The sequence below is a fragment of the Solanum dulcamara genome, chromosome 10, assembly GCF_947179165.1.
Source record: "Solanum dulcamara chromosome 10, daSolDulc1.2, whole genome shotgun sequence".
Classification (NCBI taxonomy): domain Eukaryota; kingdom Viridiplantae; phylum Streptophyta; class Magnoliopsida; order Solanales; family Solanaceae; genus Solanum; species Solanum dulcamara.
This window is the reverse complement of record NC_077246.1, coordinates 22,239,244-22,263,002: the sequence shown is the minus strand read 5'-3', so window position 1 is coordinate 22,263,002 and position 23,759 is coordinate 22,239,244. Positions and strand designations below refer to the sequence as shown.

General features: G+C 36.0%; 1 protein-coding gene across 3 annotated transcripts; it reads left to right on the top strand.

The window, feature by feature from the left end:
• The first annotated feature begins 356 nt into the window (after positions 1-356).
• Positions 357-23,534, top strand: LOC129871499 (uncharacterized). 3 transcript variants are annotated; one of them, XM_055946426.1, is made up of 7 exons: positions 357-523; positions 911-1,053; positions 9,810-10,613; positions 10,686-10,835; positions 22,521-22,618; positions 22,953-23,021; positions 23,142-23,534. In XM_055946426.1, exons 2-7 carry the CDS (start codon positions 921-923, stop codon positions 23,460-23,462), a joined length of 1,575 nt encoding a protein of 524 aa, XP_055802401.1. In that variant the 5' UTR covers positions 357-523; positions 911-920; the 3' UTR covers positions 23,463-23,534. The 3 variants fall into 3 exon arrangements, with proteins under 3 accessions (XP_055802401.1, XP_055802400.1, XP_055802402.1); XM_055946425.1 differs by having other exon boundaries at positions 357-559; XM_055946427.1 differs by having other exon boundaries at positions 360-559; positions 23,179-23,534.
• The last annotated feature ends 225 nt before the right edge of the window (positions 23,535-23,759 follow it).

Sequence of the window (23,759 nt, the reverse complement as noted above, 5' to 3'; positions counted from 1 at the left end):
ACGAAGAAGAACACCAAAGAAGAGATTGAAGGTTGGATTTGTTGTCTTTCGTTGGTATATCAGGAGTGAAGAGAGAGTTGATTTGGGGGTCTATTAGGAGTGGGGTTTGCGTTTTATTTGGGTGGATATTTTTGTTGGATGTGATTTTTTTTTAAAAATGGAAATAGGTAAATGGACAAAATAAAGATACATGTCCCCACTTGTCCGTCCGTTAGAGAGAAGGATATTATAGCACCACTTTTTGAATGGCAGGAATATTATTATATCAAAAATATAATGGAGAATATATTAATACTATTTTCAAAAGTTCCGGATATATATATGTCCTTTTTCCCTTTCTTTTATATAGCAAGCAAGTCAAAGTTACAAAGAAAATAAAAGTTGGCCCGTTATTTTTATTATCTTAAATAAACAAAGGATATCTTCTCTTTGTTTGTTGGTGCAAAAATAAAAAAGCCCTAGCTCTCACACAGCAGAAGTAGATACACGAAGCGTGAGGAAATCAATTCCTGCAAGTTCATGGGTCTTGCCTTTTTTACTTTGAATAATCGCACAGCAGGTTTTGATTTATTTCTTCATTTCTTTAAACCCTAAATTTTCAGATTTCTTTGATTTTACATTTCTAATTTCAAAAATTATTAAAACAGAGTTAGTATTTTTTATTTAAAATTTCACCCATCCAATGTCAAGAATAAGTATGGGGATGATGAATTTCCTTTTCCTTCTATATATATTATCACTTGCCAATTTGTTGGAATATTAAATTTGAATAGGTATTTTTTTTTCTCAAAACGATTTTTTTTTTTGGGTTCCGAGATTTGTTTTCCTAGTAATTAAGAAAAGGAACAGAAGAAGTAGATGGGTTTATTGGCAGTTTGAAATTGTGAATTTGATTTCATATTGGGTTCAGGTTAAATACTATGGACTCAGATGGAAAAAATTCTCCTCAGGAGAATATTGATTCAAAGGGGGCATTCCGTAAGCTCTCCAATGATGCTGTTAACAGGAAATATAGGCGTCGGTCTCCTCTTGGTGGATCATCCTCGTCTGATGGTTAGTTCTTTAATTAACACAAAATACCATCTTTCAGACTCTGTTTTGATTCCCTCTGTGCTTTTTGCGTTTGTCATTAATAAGGTTAATAGTTTTACTTTTTGTATGTGTGCCTACTTCTGGGTAGCTGCACTGTACTGGCTGCAAAGTGGAAGTTGTATGATGCAATAATGGAATTTGAGAGAAAAGCAAGCTACAAACTAAGCTAAGGTAAAACTAGGCTAAGTAAACTTAAGGCATAATTTCATTCATATCTCCCAAATGTGTACATACAAGGTATTTATACAATGCAAAAGAGAACCTAGAACAATAGAAATGACAATATTATCCTAATACACTGACTTAGGGTCCTAAAGAAATAGGAATAGAAAATTAGGACTAAACTGTAAAGGATGAAAATTATGTAAATATGCTACTTTTGGACTCTCTTGGTACGATCTGCAACATTCTTTCCTCCTTAAAAGAAAACTTGTCCTCAAGGTTAAAAATATGAAAGGATAATGAATGTCTTTGATCTTCCAAAATTCACTTGAACTCCAACGAGCATCCTTGAGTTTATGCTTCCAAAATTCATGCATAACAAAGTTATACTGCAAGGAGAAAACAAGTGCAGGAGCTATATTTTTTAACCCAAGATCAACGAACTTTCTGTCAGCAGCTTTAAGGACCAACAGAGTGACTACATTGAGTCTTCTCCTCACTTATGTATCCTGTTTGCTGATGCCTTTTCAACTACCAAGACAACAGACGATTCGTGTATAGGTACTGTAGCATCATTTTCGCCAACAAATGCAAAAGTTGATCCATCTGGCAGACTATGCATCTTCGTCATCATTGGTAACTCTTGGCACTTCACCTCCAAGGCCATGTAGAATCAACCATGCGAAAGAGACAATATTGAAAACTAAAAGAGTAACAATCAGCCTCAAAATGCCGCCAAATTTTAATAGTCCATCTTTAAACTCTAGAATTATCTTCATTGCAAGACCATGCTGAAATTGAAGTAAGGCATTTGATGCAATATTACCACCAAGTAATATACTTACCAACTGAGTTTGATCCCTGTCCACATTAATAGTGTTGCTGAACATGATTATGCTTCAGCTGCCCCAATTTACTTCTCCAGTCAACCAGGCAACTATATTTCTTCTTTTTGAATGAAGCCACAATGTGATTATGACCTTTTGTCAACATCCATAACCGATTGTCGCCAGTATTTATTCCACTTTTTCCCAGCCTTCCAGAATCAGGAATGTGAAACATTGATTTTTCCATGCTCAAAATGTTTAAAATGGTGTTGTAGTAAATAGCAAGAGCAAGCATGAAAAGAGGAAAGTTCCATGGAATAATCTGATCATCAACCTAAATTATTTTGTGCATAGCACCAAAAGAAAGTGCAGATTTTTGTCTAGCAGCCAAATTAGAATCAATGGCATGAGAACCTTTACCTTCCAACTACAAGGTAAGCATGCATGAAGCTTTTCAAGGCTGCAACAGATCCATGTGTCTGCTGATTAGGATGTCTCAAATTCTCATGGAGGGTATCAACTGGTTTCCTTTTAATATCTGTCAAAGGGGTGAAGACCAATGAAATGCATTCACTGTAACAAGGAGCTGTAAAACACATTGTTCTTCCACCTTTGGTAGGACAAGGACCAGTGACAACTGAAGAATCCATGAGTGACCCTGGGCTAATTTCGAACATCGCTAAAGTTTCAACTGATTTTTTTCCAAACCAACATCACCAATGGTCACCTCAAGTTCACTGATCCCTCCTCAACCCTTTGCCCAAGTCCACTAGCAATTCTAGCAAAGATTTGCTTCTTGGATATCAAGTGTAGTTCATCTGCATGAGTGAACAACTTCAGCCCACGCACATGTTCGTGCAATAAGTGTGATTATTTGCACAAGATCATGCCCTGAAATGACAATTCCATAGATGCCAAGTCCAACTTCGTGACATGCCACCAAACTTTGGTACTTGCCATCAATTAGAGGTATTCCTCCCATTTTAGCCACTATCCTATTTGTTGCATCTGTGATGTGAAGAACAACTTGAGTAGTTTTTCCCAAATCGTATCCTTCCATGTAATGACCCTCCTCTCTTTATTGCATTCTTTTCGTTGCTTAGAGCGTTCCTATAGCAATCTCAAGTCATTTATGACTTGCTGGCACCGACAATTCGGTCGCTTGATCGTTTGTTTGGTTTTATGCAAGTTTCTATGTTTTGGAGCTTTTGAAACTTGAATAGTTGACTTCGGTCCGAACTTCAGGTGGACGGCTTCATAATGGGATTTTGATGGTTCCATAGCTCCGGAACGTCGAGTTTGGTCTAGAAGGACCTTTTGTGTAGATCCCGAGGCTCCCGAGCTTATTCCGAGCCTCCAGGCTAATTATGAGTTGGTTTACCTACTGGTGGATTTTGGTAGGTGCCATCATGACTCGAGGAATCAAGTTGTGACATTCCATCTCCTTAGCCATAATAAAAAACATGTGGCAACAATAGAAGGAACTGACATTGTTGAAGCATTCAAAAGCAAGTGTCATCTTGTTAAAAAGCCCCTCCAACTCATAACTTAGCATTTCCTCCAATTGATCATTTTGTCTCTTCCTCTCTTCTTCTTTCTTAAGTTGACTCAAATTTAACCTTCTGCACTCCTTAACAGTCATGTGCCAGGGAAATACTCCACTGTTGTTACCCTTTTTTCTTCAATAATAGGGCTGTTAATAACAAGAAACTGCTTTACTTCTTCTACAACATTTAACACACAGGTCTTTCCTTCATTTGGTGGATAAACACTATCGACCAACACTAACTTCAGAGGGCTGTCCTCCATGTTGTATACAACCATGTCAATGCTGAAAACAAGAGTTTCAAGAGCACGAACCCGATGAGGAACACCAGAATCAGTCAAAGAGCACTTGGATTCCAAATTCTTCACTTGAAGCTCACAATGTGTAGGTGGATAGAATCAAAAGTAGCAGTGGTTTCATATGATGTTTGATCAAAAACTACTACTAGCTTCGTTATGCTCTTGGTAATAGTTTCTGGTTCAATATAACTTTGTGAAACATCAAATGCTTGAGAAGGCACATCAACATAGTTTTCACAAGTCTCAGAGAGCTTTCATCAAACACCTTGTGCTCACCTCTTCCCCAAATGTCTATTTTGGCAAGAGGTGAGGGACACACAGATGGTTTACTCTCTTCCTTGCCAACTTCATTGTTCTCGAGTCCATTCATAGTTAATCTCCTCCCCAAACAATTTTCTTCGCCATCCTTATCAATATCAAACTGCCGAATGCAATTACAACTGGAATTTTCAGACTTGCCTTGCAACCCGAAGGCATTATCAGCAGTGAGTATCTCCATCGGTTCTGGCTATGACAAAGAAGAGAAAATATTTATTTCCTCTTCTAATGGCTCAACATAATTCGAACTATTCCCCTCTGACAAAGTTTTTGGAATTAAATCATTAATGTTTATGTGGAGCAAGTTTGCTGTTGCTGAAACACTAAAGGCAGTGAGGAATATTCCGATCTAAGGTCCATTCTTGACGTAGCTTGAAAGGAACCCCATGTTGCCCGATAGAGCTATAGTAGTGCCTCTGTATGGAATTTTCCCGACATTCCAAAAATTGGAGAATCCCGATGGATGATACAAAGTAGTGGAAGACTGAAAATCACTGGCGTGCCAAGGAGTGAAATTAGAGGTGTATGGAGGGCTTGGGAATGGTATTGGAGACTGTGTTTGTGGTGGTTTCTCTGTTTCTATACACTGGGACACAAATTTCTCACCCTCTCAATTAGAGAACTTCATTTCTTGAACAAACTCTATTGTTTTACGATCCATTCTGTTATAACTGTTACTGAGCTTGGACATGTCAAAAATCAAGTTCTCCATCATGGCTTTTATCTCCTTCATTTCCAATGCCATTTTAGAGATTACCCACCGAGCAGGATTGATGCTCTGACACCAAATGATGCAAGAATGGAATTTGAGAGGAAAGCAAGCTACAAACTAAGCTAAAGGTAAAACTAGGCTAAGTAAACGTAAGGGATAATTTCATTTTTTATCTCTCAAATGAGTACATACAAGGTATTTATACAATGCAAAAGAGAACCCTAGAAAAATAGAAATGACAATATTATCCTAATACATTGACTTAGGCTCCTTAGGAAATAGGAATAGAATATTAAGACTAAACTGTAAAGGATGAAAATTATGTAAATATGCTACTTTTGAACTCTCTTGGTATGATCTGCAACATTGTAGGCTTGACTGGATATTTAAAGCAACAACTTCAATTATTCTTGTAGGTTTGTTAACATGCAGTTGCTTCTTTTTCCTGAATTTGTGAGATACTTGCATGTGCACGCGCATTTTTTGAAAAGTAAGACGTTTATAGCAAAGCTCTGCCTATGTGCGTTTGTCCGTCTTAAACTTGAATAGAGTAGGAGGTTGCAATATTGAAAATAAGACACGTGGCCTAGTACAATAGGTAAAGATGACATGATGTTATATATATATATATATATATATATAACTGTATTGGATTGAAATAGACATGAATAGTGAGGACTGGATAGACAGAATTTGTTGGACCTCATCTAATTGGGATTGAGACGTAGTTGATTAATGGATAAGACGTACTATAGCAATTAATGTTTGTGATTGAATTGTCTGGAAGTATTGCAGTTTCTATATAAAAGCCAGAATGTGCACTCTAATAGCTTCTTGCTGTTTTCACCTTGGATCAGGATGAGTATTCATATTACGCTCCTTCCTTTGTCCCATTTCTCTCCTACTTCAAAATTATAATTCTATTTTCAGAACCCTGGAAATTTTGTATTTTTGGGTTCAAAATTAAAGAGACATTAGACTTATCAAAACAATAAATTAAAGACTTTTATCTTCTTCTTGCAATTGCTTAACATATTGTCAGTCCTTACTAGCCAAGAGGTGGTTTTTCCCGGTCAAGTAGAATGGACACCTTTCTAGATATGGCATTCTAAGAGCTAATAATATAACTGAGAAGAACACATATTATTTGGATTGTTTGCGTTCGCTGGAGGTGACTAGTATCTGTTTGATTGTTTGGGTTCCGTTTTGTGCTAATTTAGGCTTTTGTATTTATTATTTACTAGTTTCTATGAACGTGCGATGCCCGTGAATAATAGTACGTAGATATTTAGTTGATCTACATTTCAGGTTCGCCAATCCTTCATATGAAGGAAGAACAATTTAAATTTAGCGTAATATCTTGAGGATGAACTTGTTAATTGAAATGTCATTTGCTGTTGTATATTAAATATCGAAGTGGATTTTAAGCAAAATGTGAAAATATTAAACCCAAGCCTTTTTAGCGAAAATCCTCATATCCGATCTATTGAGGGACTCATAAAATTCATACATGCTAAAAAAGGTCCGAAAAGGTCCAAAATTACAGGCTTAATACATGTAATTAACTTTTGCCCGCTAAAATATATTAGCTACGATTTATTTATGATTTTTGTTGCTGAGGCAAAATCAACTACTGTCCAAAATTAGGTTACAAAACCAGCAGAGAAAATGACCAAATGGTCCTTAATGTATGAGGGTCGAAATATTTGGTCATTGATACATACCACCCTGGAGAAATAGTCTTAATGTATACAAAATGTTAAGACATATGGTCCAAATCCCCAACATTATTGATTTCAATTTAAATAACTATTAAAACTAACCCCCAAACCATCCATGTCACCTTTAATAAAACCCACCAGAAAACACTGAGTAGGACTTGGCCGGAAAATATTCTGGCAGCTCCTCCCATTCCTCTCTATCCTTTACTTTTCATCTGCCAAGTGCGAGTCAAATTTGAATATGTAAAAACCATACAATAGATCTATAAAATTTAGTGAGAATTATTCTGTCATTAAGCGATATTGAATAACCTATTCATGGTGTTCTTTCAATTCAACTTAATATCATCCATATAAAAGTCTTACTATGCTCGATTTGAACCGGAAACGATTTCAAATTCATGGCAGACTGATTAATGTCCAAGTAGACATAATTTAGTTGAATTAAAATTCTGAATATTAGGTAAAGTTAAATATTGCAATTTGGTTTATTCCATGTAGATTTTTTTTTAGATGAAACATGTGGATTATTTATTTGAAGAAATAATTTTTCTTCTTAAGGGTATAAAGTCTGTTAATATTTTAGGAATATATTTATCGATTTATATTTAACTTTTTGATATTCGGGTTTCGATCAATTATGTATTCTGGTTTTGATTTGTTGAACTAACACATTATGAATAAAGTAGTGTCAAAGGAATTTAATACTCCCTTTGTTCCAGTTTATGTGGCACAATTCTGATTACGAGAGTCAAACAATTTAAGTTTGGCAGTAAATTTGGGCATGAAATCTTCAAGTTTTTAAAAATATAATTTATATATTGAAAAACTATGTAAAAAGAACTTTAAGACACAATAATTGACAATTCAATTTTTTTTAAAAATATTTAAAAAATTATGGTCAAAGATAGATTTGTTTGAATCTTGAAATCCGAAAGATGCCACATAAACTAGGACGGTGGGAGTACAATTTTTCTCCCCCTCAATTTTATGTTTGTGTAGATAATGTGTCTTGGTAATAAAAATCCTAAAGATATTTGCCACGTGATTAGATGAGTTGCACGAGGCCTAACAGTGCTAAACCTCAAATTATACAATTTGGTGAATACATTAACACAACTTATTCCTTCTAAAATTGAGACTTATTTAACAAATAGTTTACAATGCACATTTTGATTTTTTTTTATTTCAGCGTGATAGCAAAGATTCTTGAATTAATTAAATTGGGAGCCGAAACTGAGTTTCACCCAAAATCTGTTAAAAACCCAATAATCAAATTCATATATGATCCTCATAAAGGAATCCAGAAAAGTAAAGCTATATTCCGTATATGATAACAACTAAGATTAGTATGAAACTTTCTTATGATATATTCTTTCATTTTATCATTCTCTTGAGGTCAAACTTCGACAGATATTGATAGATATAAAACTTTTTAAACTGATTTTCTCCTTCATGTGTGCTACTCCAATTGGCCTTGCATTTTCTCCTCCACCTTTCTGTAAGAGGTTTTACAAAATTATTGGTAGTATTGACTTGAAAGGACAATAAGTAGTTCAGTAAAAAGAGAAAAACAAACTAACGGCATATGCAAATTAATGGGAGCTGAAAAATAAAATTAGAATAGAACCAAGGGTAAAAGGAGAAGAAGATATGGTATTAAATGGTAACAACATTGTGAATCATAGAAAACATTTTATTGAAATCATTGATGGGAAAATTACCCAATAATATAATTCCATAAAAATACATTTAAAGAAAAATAAAAAAATATATACCTTGCCTCTAACATTACCGTGAAACTGTTGAAAAAAATAATTGAATTAATTAAAATATGATAAGACAAAGCAAGTTAGAGGGACTTGGATAGCAAGACAAAGTAAGATAGAAAAGATCTAGGTAGACAATCCTCCTCGAAAAAACTAACCAAGTAACTGATACTATGAAGGTTACGACAATCAAAATAAAACAAACATAAATAATGGAGTAGTAACAAAAATCTGAAGAGAAGGAACATTGGACAAAAAATAGAAAGAGAGATTTAAAGTATAATTCTATGTAAATTTATATAGTTTTATATAGTTTTAGTTTTTGGAAGTGATTCAAAGTATTTTTTATTTATATAGGATTGGCATAACGACTTCAGCAATAGGTAGGACACTTGATTGGTATTATAATTCTATGTAAATTTATACTAGGAAGACGTTTTAGAAGTTAAAAGTATATCCGATAAAGATTTTTCAATTAGAATAAATAGTTTGTTTTGAAGGGCATAAAAGTCGTCCAATATTTAAAGGATAGGAAGACGTTTTATAAGTTACAAGTATATCCGATAAAGATTTTTCAATTAGCATAAATAGTTTGTTTTGAAGGGCATAAAAGTTGTCCAATATTTAAAGGATAGGAAGACGTTTTAGAAGTGATCAACCAACATTTATATTCTTGCATTATAATAATATCGATATAGATTATAAGCCATGGTTGATGTAGCGATTATAATTATAGAGATTTAAGGGGTTTTGATGTAATACAATATGTTTCTTCTGAAAATACTCTAGTTGATGAAATTATTTCCGGTGTTGAATGTCTTGAATTGTAGGATATGTTCTCCATGAGTGGGAGCAATTTATGTGTCATTTTGGGTGCTAGTCATTTCCTTTACCAGTACCTTTTCCCTTACTATACAACACTCCTGCTCCTACTATCTATAGGTATAATTGTCAACTTTTTAGCCCACAATGAGTACCACTATTCTATACCCTATTCATACTTGTACTATTGTAGCGGTGACTTATCTAATGCTCAACCATCAGGAAGTGATCTATGAAATATTTATTGTAGGTAAAAACAATTATCTTGGACAATATGTTTTGTGGAAAATATTTTATGTCATACATGTACACCCTCAAGTAATTTGCTTCTCCAGTTCTAAACTAGTAATTTAAGCCCTGTAATAAGGCTATTATTTAATGCTTCATAGACACAATCTAGGCATCATTTTTAATCTGCCTTGTGAATATGATTATCATCTATTTAAAGATCTCAATAGAGCTTTGTGCTGATGAAAAAAATCTCGGTAAAATTTGACATGTGATGTTTGCTTCTTAACTATCGCATCTTCGGTGAATGTAGGGAGCCCTGCCCGCAAGAGGAGCTCTAGTCCTATCCCATCAAGGAAGGATGATTGGCGGCACAAGGATGATTATATAGATAGGGGTTCCAGTAGAAACCGACAAGGTCGAAGTGGTGAATCTCAAAGGCAGTCTGATCGACAATCTTCTAGGAGTTCCCGCGATTACCATAGGCACGATGATTATCCTAGACATGACAGGCATATTGATGATGATGATAGAGGATATTCAAAGCCAAGCTCTCATTCTCATCGTGATTCAAAAGTGGACAATTATGGTAATAACTCCAGGCGTGATAATGATCATAGATCAAGACACTCGCCACGTGACACTGACAAACACTACCGAGATAGGTATGCGGATTTAGGGCATAGAAGCAAGAATCGGGAGAGAGAAACTTCATCATTTAAAGATAAATATTTATCATTTGATAAAGTAGGATCAGGTAGGCATTATAATAACTCCAGCATTGACGATAATAGATCCAGGGAGAGTGGTAGGTATAAGGAGTACAGAGACAGCCGAGATGAGAAAGCGAACCGTAGGAGCGATCACAAGAGGGATCGTTCACCTGATTATGAGGAGTCTAGAAGCAACAGAAATGAGTCAAATTCAAGAAAAGATCCGCAGTTTGATGATATGGAGTTGGATGGTGAGAAATACACCAAAGAGGAAAGGAAGAACTATGAGGACCGAGAGAAGATATTTGAAGACAGAAATGTTGCTTCTGGTAAAGGGCGAGAGTCTCCATCTAAGAAGTCAAAATTCTCAGGCATGGATCAGAGTTCTGCTCAGGGAAAAGATGGTATTAACCACCTTGTTCTTCTTCCTGGTCTACTATTATTATGTTTTTAATTACACTGTCTTTATTATTCAGGGTTGAATCCAGCAAGTGCAGCTGATGAAAAACACTCTTCCAACTCAAAACAAGGTCAAGATCCAAACAGTGAATTGTCTTTGGAGCAGGGCGTGAAAGACTCTGATATAGATGCTGCAAAAGTTGCTGCTATGAAGGCTGCTGAATTAGGTATAATTTTTCTTTTATTTTCTTTTTCTGTTTGGTGGGTGGGGATAGTTGTGGGGAATTGATGGTGTCCAGTGGGATTCTTAAGTAGGTTTGGATGTAGTTTTGGTTTGTTTCCGGAAAAATATTTTGTAGGAGAAGTTCTAGAAAATAAATTCGGAAAAAGTTATGTTTGGATTATTTTTTGATGAGGAGTTTCTTGAAACATGTACAAGTTTTTTAGAAACCTACCTTTAGATTGTTTTGGTTTTCAGGCAACACTTTGGTCTGATTTTTGCAAGTCAAAATTGTTCTTTGATTTCTTCCTGTTTCAGTCTCAAAAAAAATTGTTCTTGACACGGGCAGCGCCAACTATGTTAGCTTGTTTTTTCTCCAAACACCAATCTTACTATTTGTCCAAAATACCATCATCTCTCAAGTCTAAGGCCTCATTTGTTTTCATTAAGATTAAGACGTCTGAATCTGAATGAACATCTGAATATTAAGATGTGCATTAAGATTAAGACGTTTGAATCTAAATGCACATCTGAATATTAAGATGTGTATTAAGATTTAGATTGAATCTGAATACACATCTTAATATTAAAATGTTACATTAACATCTGAATATTAAATAGTTACGACTCTTTGTTTTCTAAACATCTGAATGCATGAAAATTGTCTTTATTTAAAAAAAAATAAATATAAAAATTCAAATAAAATACTGAATTGATCTAATATTTTATCAATAAAATATTTTAAATATGATAATTAGTGGTGGTGATGACTAATGATGGTGATTGTATGTGTCAATTTGGGATGTTCACTGATGATGGTGGTTATGAGTAGTATTATGGTATAATGGTTGGTATTAGTGATTAACGTGGTTATTGTTGGTAACAATTGATGATTAATAATAGAATGATACTGATAACTAATGACAGTGGTTAATGATGATAGGGGTTAGTAATATATAATAATGACTAATGGTGGTAATTATCGACAGTGATTAGTGAATGTAATAATGGTTGGTGGTGATGATTGTTATTGGTGGCTTATGGTGATGACGGTTGATTTTTGTGATTGATAGTAGTTGTGGTTGGGCTGATGATGGTGATTGTGGATGATAGGTGGTAGTGATTGGTGATAGATGTGGTTGGATAGTAGGTGATGGTGATTGATAGTGATTGTGTATAGTGGGTGAAAATAGATGAAGTGACGGTAAACTGTCATATTTGTGGAAATTTTTTAAATAGACATCTTAATGATATTAAGACTTTGTTATGGATCTTATTCATTCAGACCCATTAAGTCATTATAAAATAAGAAAAACAAATGCACTTAATGATTAAGATCTGAATGATTAAGATTCAGACTTTGAAAACAGACAGACTTAATGACTGACATATGAATGATCAAGATTCAGATCTTGAAAACAAGTAGACTTAATGACTGACATATGAATGATCAAGATTCAGATCATGAAAACAAGCAGACTTAATGACTAAGATTAAGGCCTTCATTAAGTGCAAACAAATGAGGCCTAAGGACGTTTAATTTTTTTACTATTCCTTCAACATGGCTTGGAGCATCAACACCCTAAGAATCTTCCCCCCCCCTCTTTAGAGACTCATTTTCTTTTATATTGATGGCTCTAGCTTAATATTAAGGTTTTCTAAAGATTAACAGCATTGTGCTGTTACTTATATATCATTGAGTTGTTTCTACATGGGAAAATTCGCTATTATTTGTTTTGGGTGTTAAATGCAATGTTTCTTAAACCAAAAAGTCAGGCTCTTAAGCCTATCTCCCGCCACAATGACAACAACATACCAAATGTGATCCCACAAGTGAGATTTGGGTAGGGTAGATTGTGCATAAACCTTACCCTACCTTGTGTGTAAATATAGACCCTTGGCTAAAAAAAAAACGTTTTCAAAAACAGGTTTGACAAATGCAAGAGTAAAAGTTATGGTAAAAATAATGTAGAAAAGAGAAGTAATAACAACTAAAATAATAAAGATAAAACCTAAGTAAAAGAAACAACAGTAGCAATACAATTTGAATAATAGGAAGTAATAGAATAATAATAATGATATTGACAAGTAGAAGAGGGAGAGGACAAGGTGCTCTAAGCTAGAACCATGCTCTCCCACAGGTTAGGGAGAAATTTCTCAACTACGTACTAAACCTTTACCTTAAACCTCGACCTCCATGCTTTTCTATCACTACCAGCCTCTCAATTTCCTTATCGGGACATCTGTGATCCCGCTCTCTATATGCTCGCTTTCCACATTTTGTCCATCACTGAGGCCACTCCTACCTTACTCGTATATCTTCGTTGCTAATCGTATCCAGTGTTTTGAGAAGCGAGAAGTGGAAAAAAACAACGGGGGCTCGCTTCACAGAATCGAGAAGTGTAAATCAAAGCGCACACTTTTTTCAGAAAAACGCTATTTAGTATAAAATTAAAAAATATAAAATATGCACAGATAAATAATCAAGAACTCAAAAGAGCTAACATATTAAGCAAATCATTCAATTCTTAGATTAAAAAGTAAATAGATAGTCAATAATCCTCATCAGTAACAACATATAAAGCAAATGCAGAACCAAATCACAAAGAGAGCAAAATCCTATTCTTCAACAAGATCCTCAAACTCTTGAAGTGCCATTAACAAGGGTTCTACTTGGTCCTTATCTTCTTCCTTATCGGAGGACTCATCAACAAGAGTTCTACTTCTATTTGAACTTGAACTTGAACCTGAACCTGTAGCTACTCTTTCCTTGCCCCTTAAAGTACTCCCCCTAAAACCATAAATATTCTCCTCCACACCACTAGCCGTAGCAACATCACCATAAGTGAGACCTTCTCCTTCATATACTTCTTCATCTTCATGATTTTGGGGTGCTCCAGTTAACCATTCATTTGCATCATCAATATTATCCAACAAAACTAGATCAATGGTATTGCGAGCATTGTAGCGACACACCAATGTTCTATTATATTTGATAAACACAAGATCATTGAGGCGTTTTAACTCAAGCCTATTTCTCTTTTTAGTATGAATCTGCACATAATTCGTAGAAAGTAATTAATGGGAGGACTTTGGACAATTAAGATGCCATTTAATTTAGTAATAATGTAATATAGGTTCTCACATGTTCATACATGCTCCAATTTCTCTCACAACCGAATGAGCTACAAGTTAAACTTTGCACTCTAGTAGCAAATTGTTGCAAGTTTGGGACATTATGACCATATTGCATCCACCATTCAACTATAGAAGAATTATTTTAAAAGTTAATATGTAATAACTTAAAAGTTAAAGCTCTAACAGTTAAATGTTGAGATGCTCACCTGGTGACCTTAAGGTTCTGGCTCTAATGGCCGTTTCAATTCCAAGTAGCCCATCAGCTTTCATGTACACACCAAACTCCTCCCCTATTTTGTATTGCAAAGTTTTATTTGGGATCATCCTCTCAACACAAGCATGATATACCAACCACACTTCTTCGGTTAAAGTCTTCTATCTCATTATTTTTATAATAGAGCCCCAGATTCAAAATATGTCCAGCTGCATGCAAAGGTTGATGAAGTTGATCTGTCCACCTTGCATCAATGATTTTGAAAACATTCATATATTTCCTTTCATCATAATTGAATGCCTTCTCAATACTTTCTTTGGCCCTATCCATGGCTTCATAAATGTAGCCCATTGGTGGTTTTCTCTCCTCATCCACTATACGAAGTACATTAACTAAAGGTCCACCAACTCAAGTGCTTGAACAGTGTCATTCCAAAAATATGGACCAATGATGTGTCCCACAACTTCTTTCCCAAGAGTTTCCTTTGCATAGACACTCTCATTCCATTCAGGGGACATAAACAAGGTTCTCAGATTTTCTTTTGTATATAAAAACCATTCAATGTCAAAAAAGCTGTTGTGAATCTTGTCTTGGCAGGCCTTACCAAGTTTCTTTGCATTGTGTATCTCCTCATCATATTCAATAACAGTGCTTTTTGACTGATATAAGAATGTATCTTAACAGCTTTACCAAAACTGTTCAAAAAAAATTAATAGTTAATAAGTAAAGAAAACTAACATGAAGTTTAAAAAGGAACATTAAAAAGAACATTAAATATCAAGACTCAAGTTCACTTGTAGAATATGGGGCTTCTTTGAAAATGTCACCAAACATCAAGTTGATACAGTGAGCAGCACAAGGAGTCCAAAAAATATGCGGGAACACTCCCTTCAACATGTTACCTGCTTTTTGTACTCACTTGCATTATCAGTCACAACTTGTACCACATTTTCCTTGCCTATTTTCAAGATAGTCTTCCCAAACAAGTTAAACATCTTAATAGAATTAGTAGAAGAGTCACTAGCATCATGAGATTCAAGGAACGCACTCCTTTTTTGAGAATTCACCAAAACATTGATGATCATTTCCCATTTTTTGCTGTCCATTTATTCATCATAATGGAACAACCATGCATTTTCCCTTGAACCTTATGATCTTCTACAATTTTGTTTGTCTATTCCACCTCTTTTTTTAAACAAGGAACTCTTACCTCATGATAGGTGGGGGGCTTCATTCCAGGGCAATATTGGCCTACTGCCTTAATGAATTCACCAAAACTTTCGGTGTAGTTAACACAATTGAAAGGCAAACCTGCATCATACATTCACCTAGCAAAAGCAGATACAACACGATCTCGTAAAATCTTCGTACAAGCCTCTTAATCAATGGGTCCACCTTTTCTCTTTTCATTTGTTTTTTATGAGAAATAGATTAATAGGACCTTTGACATTGCTAGCGGTGAATGACCCACTTCCACTAGTTGAAGGTTTTTTTAGGGAGGCCCCATTGGCATAGTCACTTCAACTTCATCATCCATTTCATCATCATTAACAAGATTAACCATGGATGCTTCAGGATTCATTTGAGTTTTAAACTTATTTTTTCGTAAAATACTCTTTTATCTCTTCCTTCACACTATTCAGGATCTTTGGACACACTTACATCTTTATAACCACCAATAAGATGCTTTGTGACGAAATATTCCGCCATTATATGTCATATCACAAAAAACACATTTAATTTTTGTGTTACTCCCCATGGCAATTCCATATACCCAAGCAGGATCCTTTTTTTGTGCCATTAAGAAAATACAATTTACTACAAAGAAAAAATATAACAATAATTCAGTCACACAAGTCAAAAAAACAAAGAAAAAAAGGAATAGAGACAGAATAGAGCAGCTGACAGCAAAATTTTAAAAAAAAACAGAGCATTAGTCGACTAGCATCAGTTGACTATGTGAAAAAAACCCAGAGCATATGCTCAAGCTTAACAAAACAGAGGTCGCACAAATACTGGGAACCCAAATCAGAAAAAATAAATAAAAAATAGAATGGCCAAAACAGAACAGAGGTCGCGTAGAAAAGAAACAAAAACTTGAAAAAAAAACCTGTATCTTCGTTGCAGTCGCACAGAACTGCAGAAGAGAAATACAAAAAGAAGAAGAGAAGAAGAGAAGAACAAAAACTAACCTGGTCGAAGAAGTCGAACTGTCGAAGAAGTCGCAACAACTTTTTTCTCGCTTCTCGGAGGGAAAATAATTGGAACAATTAATTGTAAGAGTTTTATAGATTTTTTTTTAAAAAACCCTAGTTCCGCTTTTTCATATTAAGCGAGCTTTTTTTCTCGCTTCTACATGAAGCGCACTTCTCACTTCTCCCATGAAGTGAACACTTTTCTGAAATCGCTTCGCTTCAATGCCTTCATGGCATTGAAGCGCTAGGTGCTCGCCTCGCCTCGCTTCGCACTTCGACGCTTTTTCACAACACTAATCGTATCTTTCCTGTGCCCAAAAGCATTCTTATATTTGCTATATGCAACTTCTAAATGTGTGAATTCTTTACTAGTCAACACTCTACCCTATACAACATAGTTGGCCTAACAATCACTCTAGAGAACTTACCTTTAAGTCTCGGTGACACATTCTTATCACATAGCGCATCAAATACAAGTCTTGATTTCATCCACTTCGCTCTAATACAACGTGTGACATATCTTCATGTTTCCTTGGATTATTGACCCAAGATACTTGAAGCTTCCTCTCTTGAGGATGACCTACGCATCAATCTTCACTTCCACATTCGCCTCATGTGATGCGTAACAAAACTTGCACCGAAGTAATGTCTTAGTGTTGCTTAACCTGAAACCTTTAGGCTGTTGGGTCTGTCTCCAAACTTCCCGTCTATGGTTAACTTCGTTGCGTGTCCCGTCAATCTTACTATGTTATTTGCAAATAATATACATCATGGTACCTCCCATTGAATATGCCATGCCAATTTATCCATAACCAAGGCAAGTATAAATGGGCCAAGAGTTGATCTCTGGTGCAACCCTATCTTGTCTTGGAAGTGTTTTCGAGTCGTCTCCAGCCGTTTTCTCTCAAGTTTTGGTTCTATCGTAAAATGTCCTTGATCACTAATGCATGCCCTATGTACACTTCTAGACTCCAAGGAACCTTCTTAAACCTCCCTAGAGACTTCCTCGTATGCCTTTTTAGGTTAATGAACACCATATGCAAGTCTTTCTTTCTATTCCTATATTCCAATCATCTCCTTAGAAGATGAATGGCTTCGGTGTTAATCGCCCCAACATGAATTCGAATTGGTTGTCCGTACCAAGACCACTTACACACTACCTCAGAGCACTAGATTGGTTTCAAAGAACCATGATATGTTTGAGAATTAACCACCACGAGGGGAGACTCACATAAAATGTTGTTGACAATAAAGTGCTTGTGTTCGAGTTTTGGGATCCAAAAGACATCAGTGTTTATTGGGTCAAGTGACACTAATAAACCCACAAGGGAAGGGATAATGAACTTAGGAGTTACAAGTTCTAGTATGAGGGGGAGTTAAGCTAACCATTAATGAGTTGCGAATGCTACACAAATAGGGTGAGACGCCCTATTGTTAGTCATGAAAGACACCCTATCTCCCGCCACCAGGATGTAAAGAAAAACAAGTTAGGCCTTAATCCAAAGCTAGTTAGGTCAGTTATACTAGTCATGTATATCAATTTTGCTTCAATAGTGCCAAGTTCATTTCATTATACAATAATTTATCTTTTAAGACAAAGTAAGGGTCTTTATATTATGTGTAGAGTCTGGAAACACCGTGTCTGTTGTAGTATTTTGATATTTGTTATCATCTGTTGTCTATTATGTTTTAGTTACCACATTATTTTGCTGTTGTTACTTTTTTTTTATGAATGCTTATTATCCTTATTAATTGACATGTTTTCTTAACTGGCATATTTCTTTTTTCATAACTACTTTGATTTGTTGCACTTGAGAGTTGAGGGCCTTTCATAAACCGTCTCTCTACCTCCAAGTGGTAAGGTTAAGGTCTGCGTACACTCTACCCTCCACAGGCCCCACATATGAGATTACTGTGGGTATGTTGTTGTTGTAGTGGAACTGTACCAATAGTGTGTAAATCTTAGTTCCAATTAGCTTGTATCTCTTGTATGAATCCCCTGTCTCATACGTTCTATTTTTGACTAAGGGTGTGTTTGGTATGAAGGAAAATGTTTTCCATGAAAAATGCTTGCTTGGAAAACGAGTAGATTTCTAACTTATTTTCTCATGTTTGATTGGTGAGTAAAAAAATATTTTGTAGTGTTTGGTTGTTAATGAATTTTTTTTCTAGAAAATATCTTTTATTTTTGGCTAGAGAGTAGAAACTACTTTTTAGGAAAATAATTTGACCTGAAAATCAATCTCGATAATCGATCTAGGATCCGACCTTGATACTCGAACTAGGACACGACCCCGATGATCGATCCAAAATTCAAACTTGGACCTGACCCCGACTTTCGACTCGACACCCGACCCCTACTCCGACACTCAAACTTGAACTTGAACTTGATGATCGATTTGGGATTTGATCCCGACATTTGACCTAGGACCTAAATCTCAAATTCCGACCCTGACCTTAACATCGATACCCAACTCCGATGACTAATTCAAGACCCGATTTGGACACCCGACTTGGGACCTGACCCCAACCCGAGACTCGAACTAGGACTCGACTTTCAAACCAAGATCTTACCTCGAGACTCGACTCTAGATGGACGTGACTCTCAACCTAGGATCCGATCCGACTCCTGACTTGGGACCCGACTAGATGTTCGACTCAAGATTCGACTTTTAAATCGGGATTCGTCCCCGATTTTTGATTCGGGACCCAACCACACCTGACTCAAAACGTGAGTTTCAAATTGGAATTTGAATTTTTTTTAAAAACAATATTTTTTTTGGGGGGGGGGGGGTTTCGGTAGGGGGTAGGAGTAAGGTAAAAAATTGAAGTTTCTAAAATTTGAATTTTTTTAGGCGGAATGACCTGAGAGACCCTTGTACTTGGCTCGGATTGTAAGTTGAACCCTTTTACTCGCGACTTTGCCAACTGAACCCTTAAACTCAATGATACTCAATCTTTTAAACCCCTCCGGCTCATTGTGACTCTCAATCACGCTGATATCATCGTCCATGTCAGGAAAAATTTGCCACATTTTTATTTTTTAAATAATTGTTTTTGGACAAAAATCAAAATCCTCACAATTTTCAGCCTTTTCACCATCCAACACCAGTACACCACCGTAATAATTTCTCTGCCAATGTTAACCGGTTCTATGAATTGTGTGAGCATCCCTGTCAGTATTATGATTTACTGATCTCACCAACCTTCAGTGCATAATTAAGTTATATTTTCAAAATGTTTCTATATCTTCCCTCGACCGATTGGACTGAGATCCCATTGCGTTTGGCGGATCTGTAATCAAAGAAGCGAGAAGTAACATCTTCGAACTTGAACTTGTTAGAGATGATCTCATTGCGATAGAATTTGAGCGGGAAAATGACGGCGTCCCTGGTGGTGTTAGAGATGATGCGACCTGCTAGATCTTTTCCAGGAAGATTTGTGCTTAGAATGAGTATGTGGGATCCCCTCACTTGGTTCGACACCATTTCTTTTAACTTCCCTCTCCTGCACTCTATCGCCGCCAGCCTTTCGACTCAGTGGAGTGGGTGGTTAAGAAATTGAAATTGCAATCACTTCAAAACCCAATAATTTTCACAAATCAAACAATTGATTTTACAATGGATGAATAAATATCATTTATCAATCAACATTTCTTTTAGTAATAACCCTATTTTGGGTTTGAAATAGCTGGAGAAGGTTAAGTTTGAAGAAATCAGAGAGGGATAGACATAGACAGTGCCAATTGTTTTCAAAAAGGGTCAATGAAAGGGAATTGAAAAAAACATAGATAATAGTTTCTATTGAGTGACAATTTAAGAAAGAAAAAAAAGGTGATGGTGACAGTGAAGAAGAGGAACGGTGGTAGCCATGTTTGGGAGATGGGGTGGGCTCGGAGAAGGAATGAGTGTTTGTTTTCTCCTTTTTTGGGGGTCTTTTTCATTTTATTTTTATTTACTTTTTCTAATTTTAGTCCTTATAAATTAGAATTCATCCATTCACTCTCCTTGAACGCGTGAAATTCACGCACTTTGTCCAATTCAGCAGTCAAGTTGCCACACAAGCTCAGTCAATGGTCAGAGGGGTTTAAACAATTGAGTATCATTGAGTTTAAGGGTTCAGTGAATAGAAGGGTTCAACTTACAATCTGAGCCAAGGTCATTCCACCTTTTTTTAAAAACAAACTTTTCAATTTTCCTTTTTATTTCAGGGAGGGGGGGGTAGTGGTAGCCGGGGGGGGGGGGGGGGGGGGCTGGTAGGGGTTGGGGTAAAAAAATGAAATATTTAAAATCAAACTTTTAATTTTCTTTTAATTATTTGGGGGGTAGGGGGGCTGCTAAGGGGTGGAGATAAAAAGATGAATTTTTTAAAATTATGCAATTAAATATTTTAATTTTTTGGTATTAATTGGCGCCACACTTCAAAAAAGCGAGTGCCTTGCCGCTTGCCTTGCCTTGTGGCGAGGCAGACCCTTGTCGCTTTTCGTCGCCTTTCGCCTTCCAAAACACTGCTCTACTTCCACGAGGTAGTGGTAAGGTCTGCGTACATTCTACTCTCCCCAGACCCTACTTTGTGGGATTTCACTGGGTATGTTGTTATTGTTGTTGTATAGACTATTTGACTTTGGCCAAGTGTCTGAGAAGCCAAAAGTGTGTTATTTTTTTTAAAAATGCTTATTTTAGAGAGTTGAGGAGTTTGAACAAGTTTTTAGGTAAAAAAGCTTTTGTGTTTCAATTTTCAGAAGTTACTTTTCTACGAAGCACTTTTGGAACCTTGATGAAACACAAATTGTTGCTCTAATACTGGAACATCGTTTTAAATTGATTAGCCAAAGCACCCAAGGGTGTGGTCTAGTGGTCAGTGAAGTGGTTGAGAGCCATGAGGTCTCAAGTTCAAATCTCAGCGGAGACAAAAAACACCGAGTCTTCCCATCTGTTCTAGCCTTGGTGGTGAATTATTAATTATTGAGACTCATTGGTTATTCTCATGCTGGTTTAATCAATTAACACTAGGACAATGATAAACTTTAACTTGGGGGTCCCAAGAAAATTTCTGGCAGTAATTTTAAGATGTCACATTAAAACATATAATACCACTTATTTTGTCCACTTGTTATTAGACTTTAGAGGCATGGGTGATAGATTGTTAATTACAAATATCGATGAGGGAGTATCGGTGTCCTTATATTGTTAGTCAAAACGTAAGTCCAAAGAGACAGTTCTTTAGCTTATAAGATCTGTTTGCATGTGTATTATTACACGATGCGTTTCTGAGATGTAATGGAAGGGGGTTACGTAAGGAAAATTTGACTTCTGTGTGATTACCTTCCGCCAAGCGAAGACCCCCCAATAGACTTGTTAGTGCCGTATGTGGAAACTAATATCAAGATCATAATATACATAAGAAAGAATGGAATGAAGTCTCTCCTTTATAATTACAAGAACGCCAATATGGCGCCAGGGGTCGAAGCACCAGTACAGAGATTTGAATGTTGGCTGAAACATTGACTACTATAATCACCATACATATGCTTTATAAATATTAATAACTTAAGTGACAGGACATGTAACTACTTGGAAGTAGAACTAATCTATACTTACATGGAAATGGGATTACATGGAAATGGGATTACTTATACAATGACTCCAAGCAATTTGTTCGGCTTCATGGCAAGGCGGTGTCGCAAAGGCAGGTTGCTCAGTGCAAGGCTCTTGGAGAGACGCACATTTATCTTTATCTTCAGTGAGTATGCAGGTTGCGGGCGGGCATGGATGGATGGTGCTTGCTGACTAGTGTGGTTATTATAGGCTAACAAGTGCTTGGAACAAGCTACTGATGGGGCGACATAGACACCTGCACAATTTTCACTTGGCACAGCCATGACCGCTAGGCCATCCATTTTTCTTGGCACTTGGAGGCTTGCCAAGGCTCATTGGGCATAGATGGAAAGCAGCTTCGCCTACAATATGTTTTTATGTTTATTTTATATTTATATGTTTCTTTAGTGGTTTATACTGATGGTTGTTTGACTATATGTGCTTTATTCAAGAACTATTACAAAGTTCTTATGTTTGCAATTATATTTCTCAGTAATTCATTAGGCTATTTATATTATCTTATGGATTTAACCTTTGCAACATAACAGTTAATAGAAACCTTATTGGAACGGGTATCATGACTACTGACCAAAAGAAGAAGCTGCTGTGGGGAAACAAGAAAACTACCACTAATAATACTGAAGAGGTAATTTTGCTCTACCTATATGTCCTCTTCTTTTTGTGTTCCTGCAGGTATTATTACTCTGCATGTCAACCTGCTGCACCTTCTTCACCTCTCCGTAAAACTTGGTATCTCCTTTGTCAGCTTACTGGGGCAACAGTATGAAATAAGTTGCAGCTTGTGTGTAATCTAAAAGTCTTATTTGATCCATGTTGCTGACAACAGGCTGTAGCAACTTGATTTTTGCTGTTGCATGAACAAATGTTTATTTTTTGCTTGTTATATCTCCTTTTCAAATGCTCAATGTTATTCACTCTTTCTTGCTCTTTGTATGTTCAATTGATGGTTGATAATGTAGTCTACTCATCGTTGGGATACATCACTATTTGGTGATCGCGAGCGACAAGAAAAATTCAACAAACTCATGGTAATTTCCGTTCCTTTTATTTGCTTTAGATTCTCAGAAGTAATAGCTGCCATCAGTGTTGAGTCCTATTAACTTGTCATCTTAGTAAAGTTTTCGTCGTAAGTACTAACACATTTTTAGAGTCTGAGGTTGCCTTGGTACCTATGGCCAATTGTAGGGTGTGAAAGGCGACGTGACGACAGAGAACAAACCAGTCATCCACGATGCAGAGAGGCAAAGGGAGCTCCAAATGGACTTGGAGAAGCAATACACTGCTGGACTTCGCCGAAGAGATGGTCGTACAGTTGGACTAGGTCTCTAAGGATTTGCCTTAAATATCGTTGTACTTTTACTTTTAAACATTTTAGTTATTTTTTTCTTTTATGGTCTAATTTGGACTCTTGTGGTCGTTGTGTTGTGTTGTCTTGCAATTCTGGAGCTGCATGTATTGTGTCTTGCTAAACTATGTATCTTGAAATTTATTTCATCTCGTGATCATGGATTGTATTTTTTAAATCTATTTTACCGACTCAATTTACTGCTCAGTCGCCTCAAGTAGTTCTATCTATAACTTCAATCATGCCACAATGCACGATTTTGCTCATCTGTTGGATACTGCATGCAAAAAATAATGGAATACTTGTAGTGTATTTCGTTATACATCGAGTTATAGAAAAATTCCTTAAATGAAAGAGAAGCTGATTGATTTATTTCTCTAAATATTTTTAAAATGGTGATTGATAGTATCTTATTACATTG

Bases quoted from the DNA above. Each gene is read 5' to 3' on its own strand.
- LOC129871499 (XM_055946426.1), top strand. From the start codon at position 921: ATGGACTCAGATGGAAAAAATTCTCCTCAGGAGAATATTGATTCAAAG. The intron at 10,614-10,685 runs GTATTAACCACC...TTTATTATTCAG, and splicing joins TTCTGCTCAGGGAAAAGATG to GGTTGAATCCAGCAAGTGCA. The intron at 23,022-23,141 runs GTAATTTCCGTT...ACACATTTTTAG, and splicing joins AAAAATTCAACAAACTCATG to AGTCTGAGGTTGCCTTGGTA.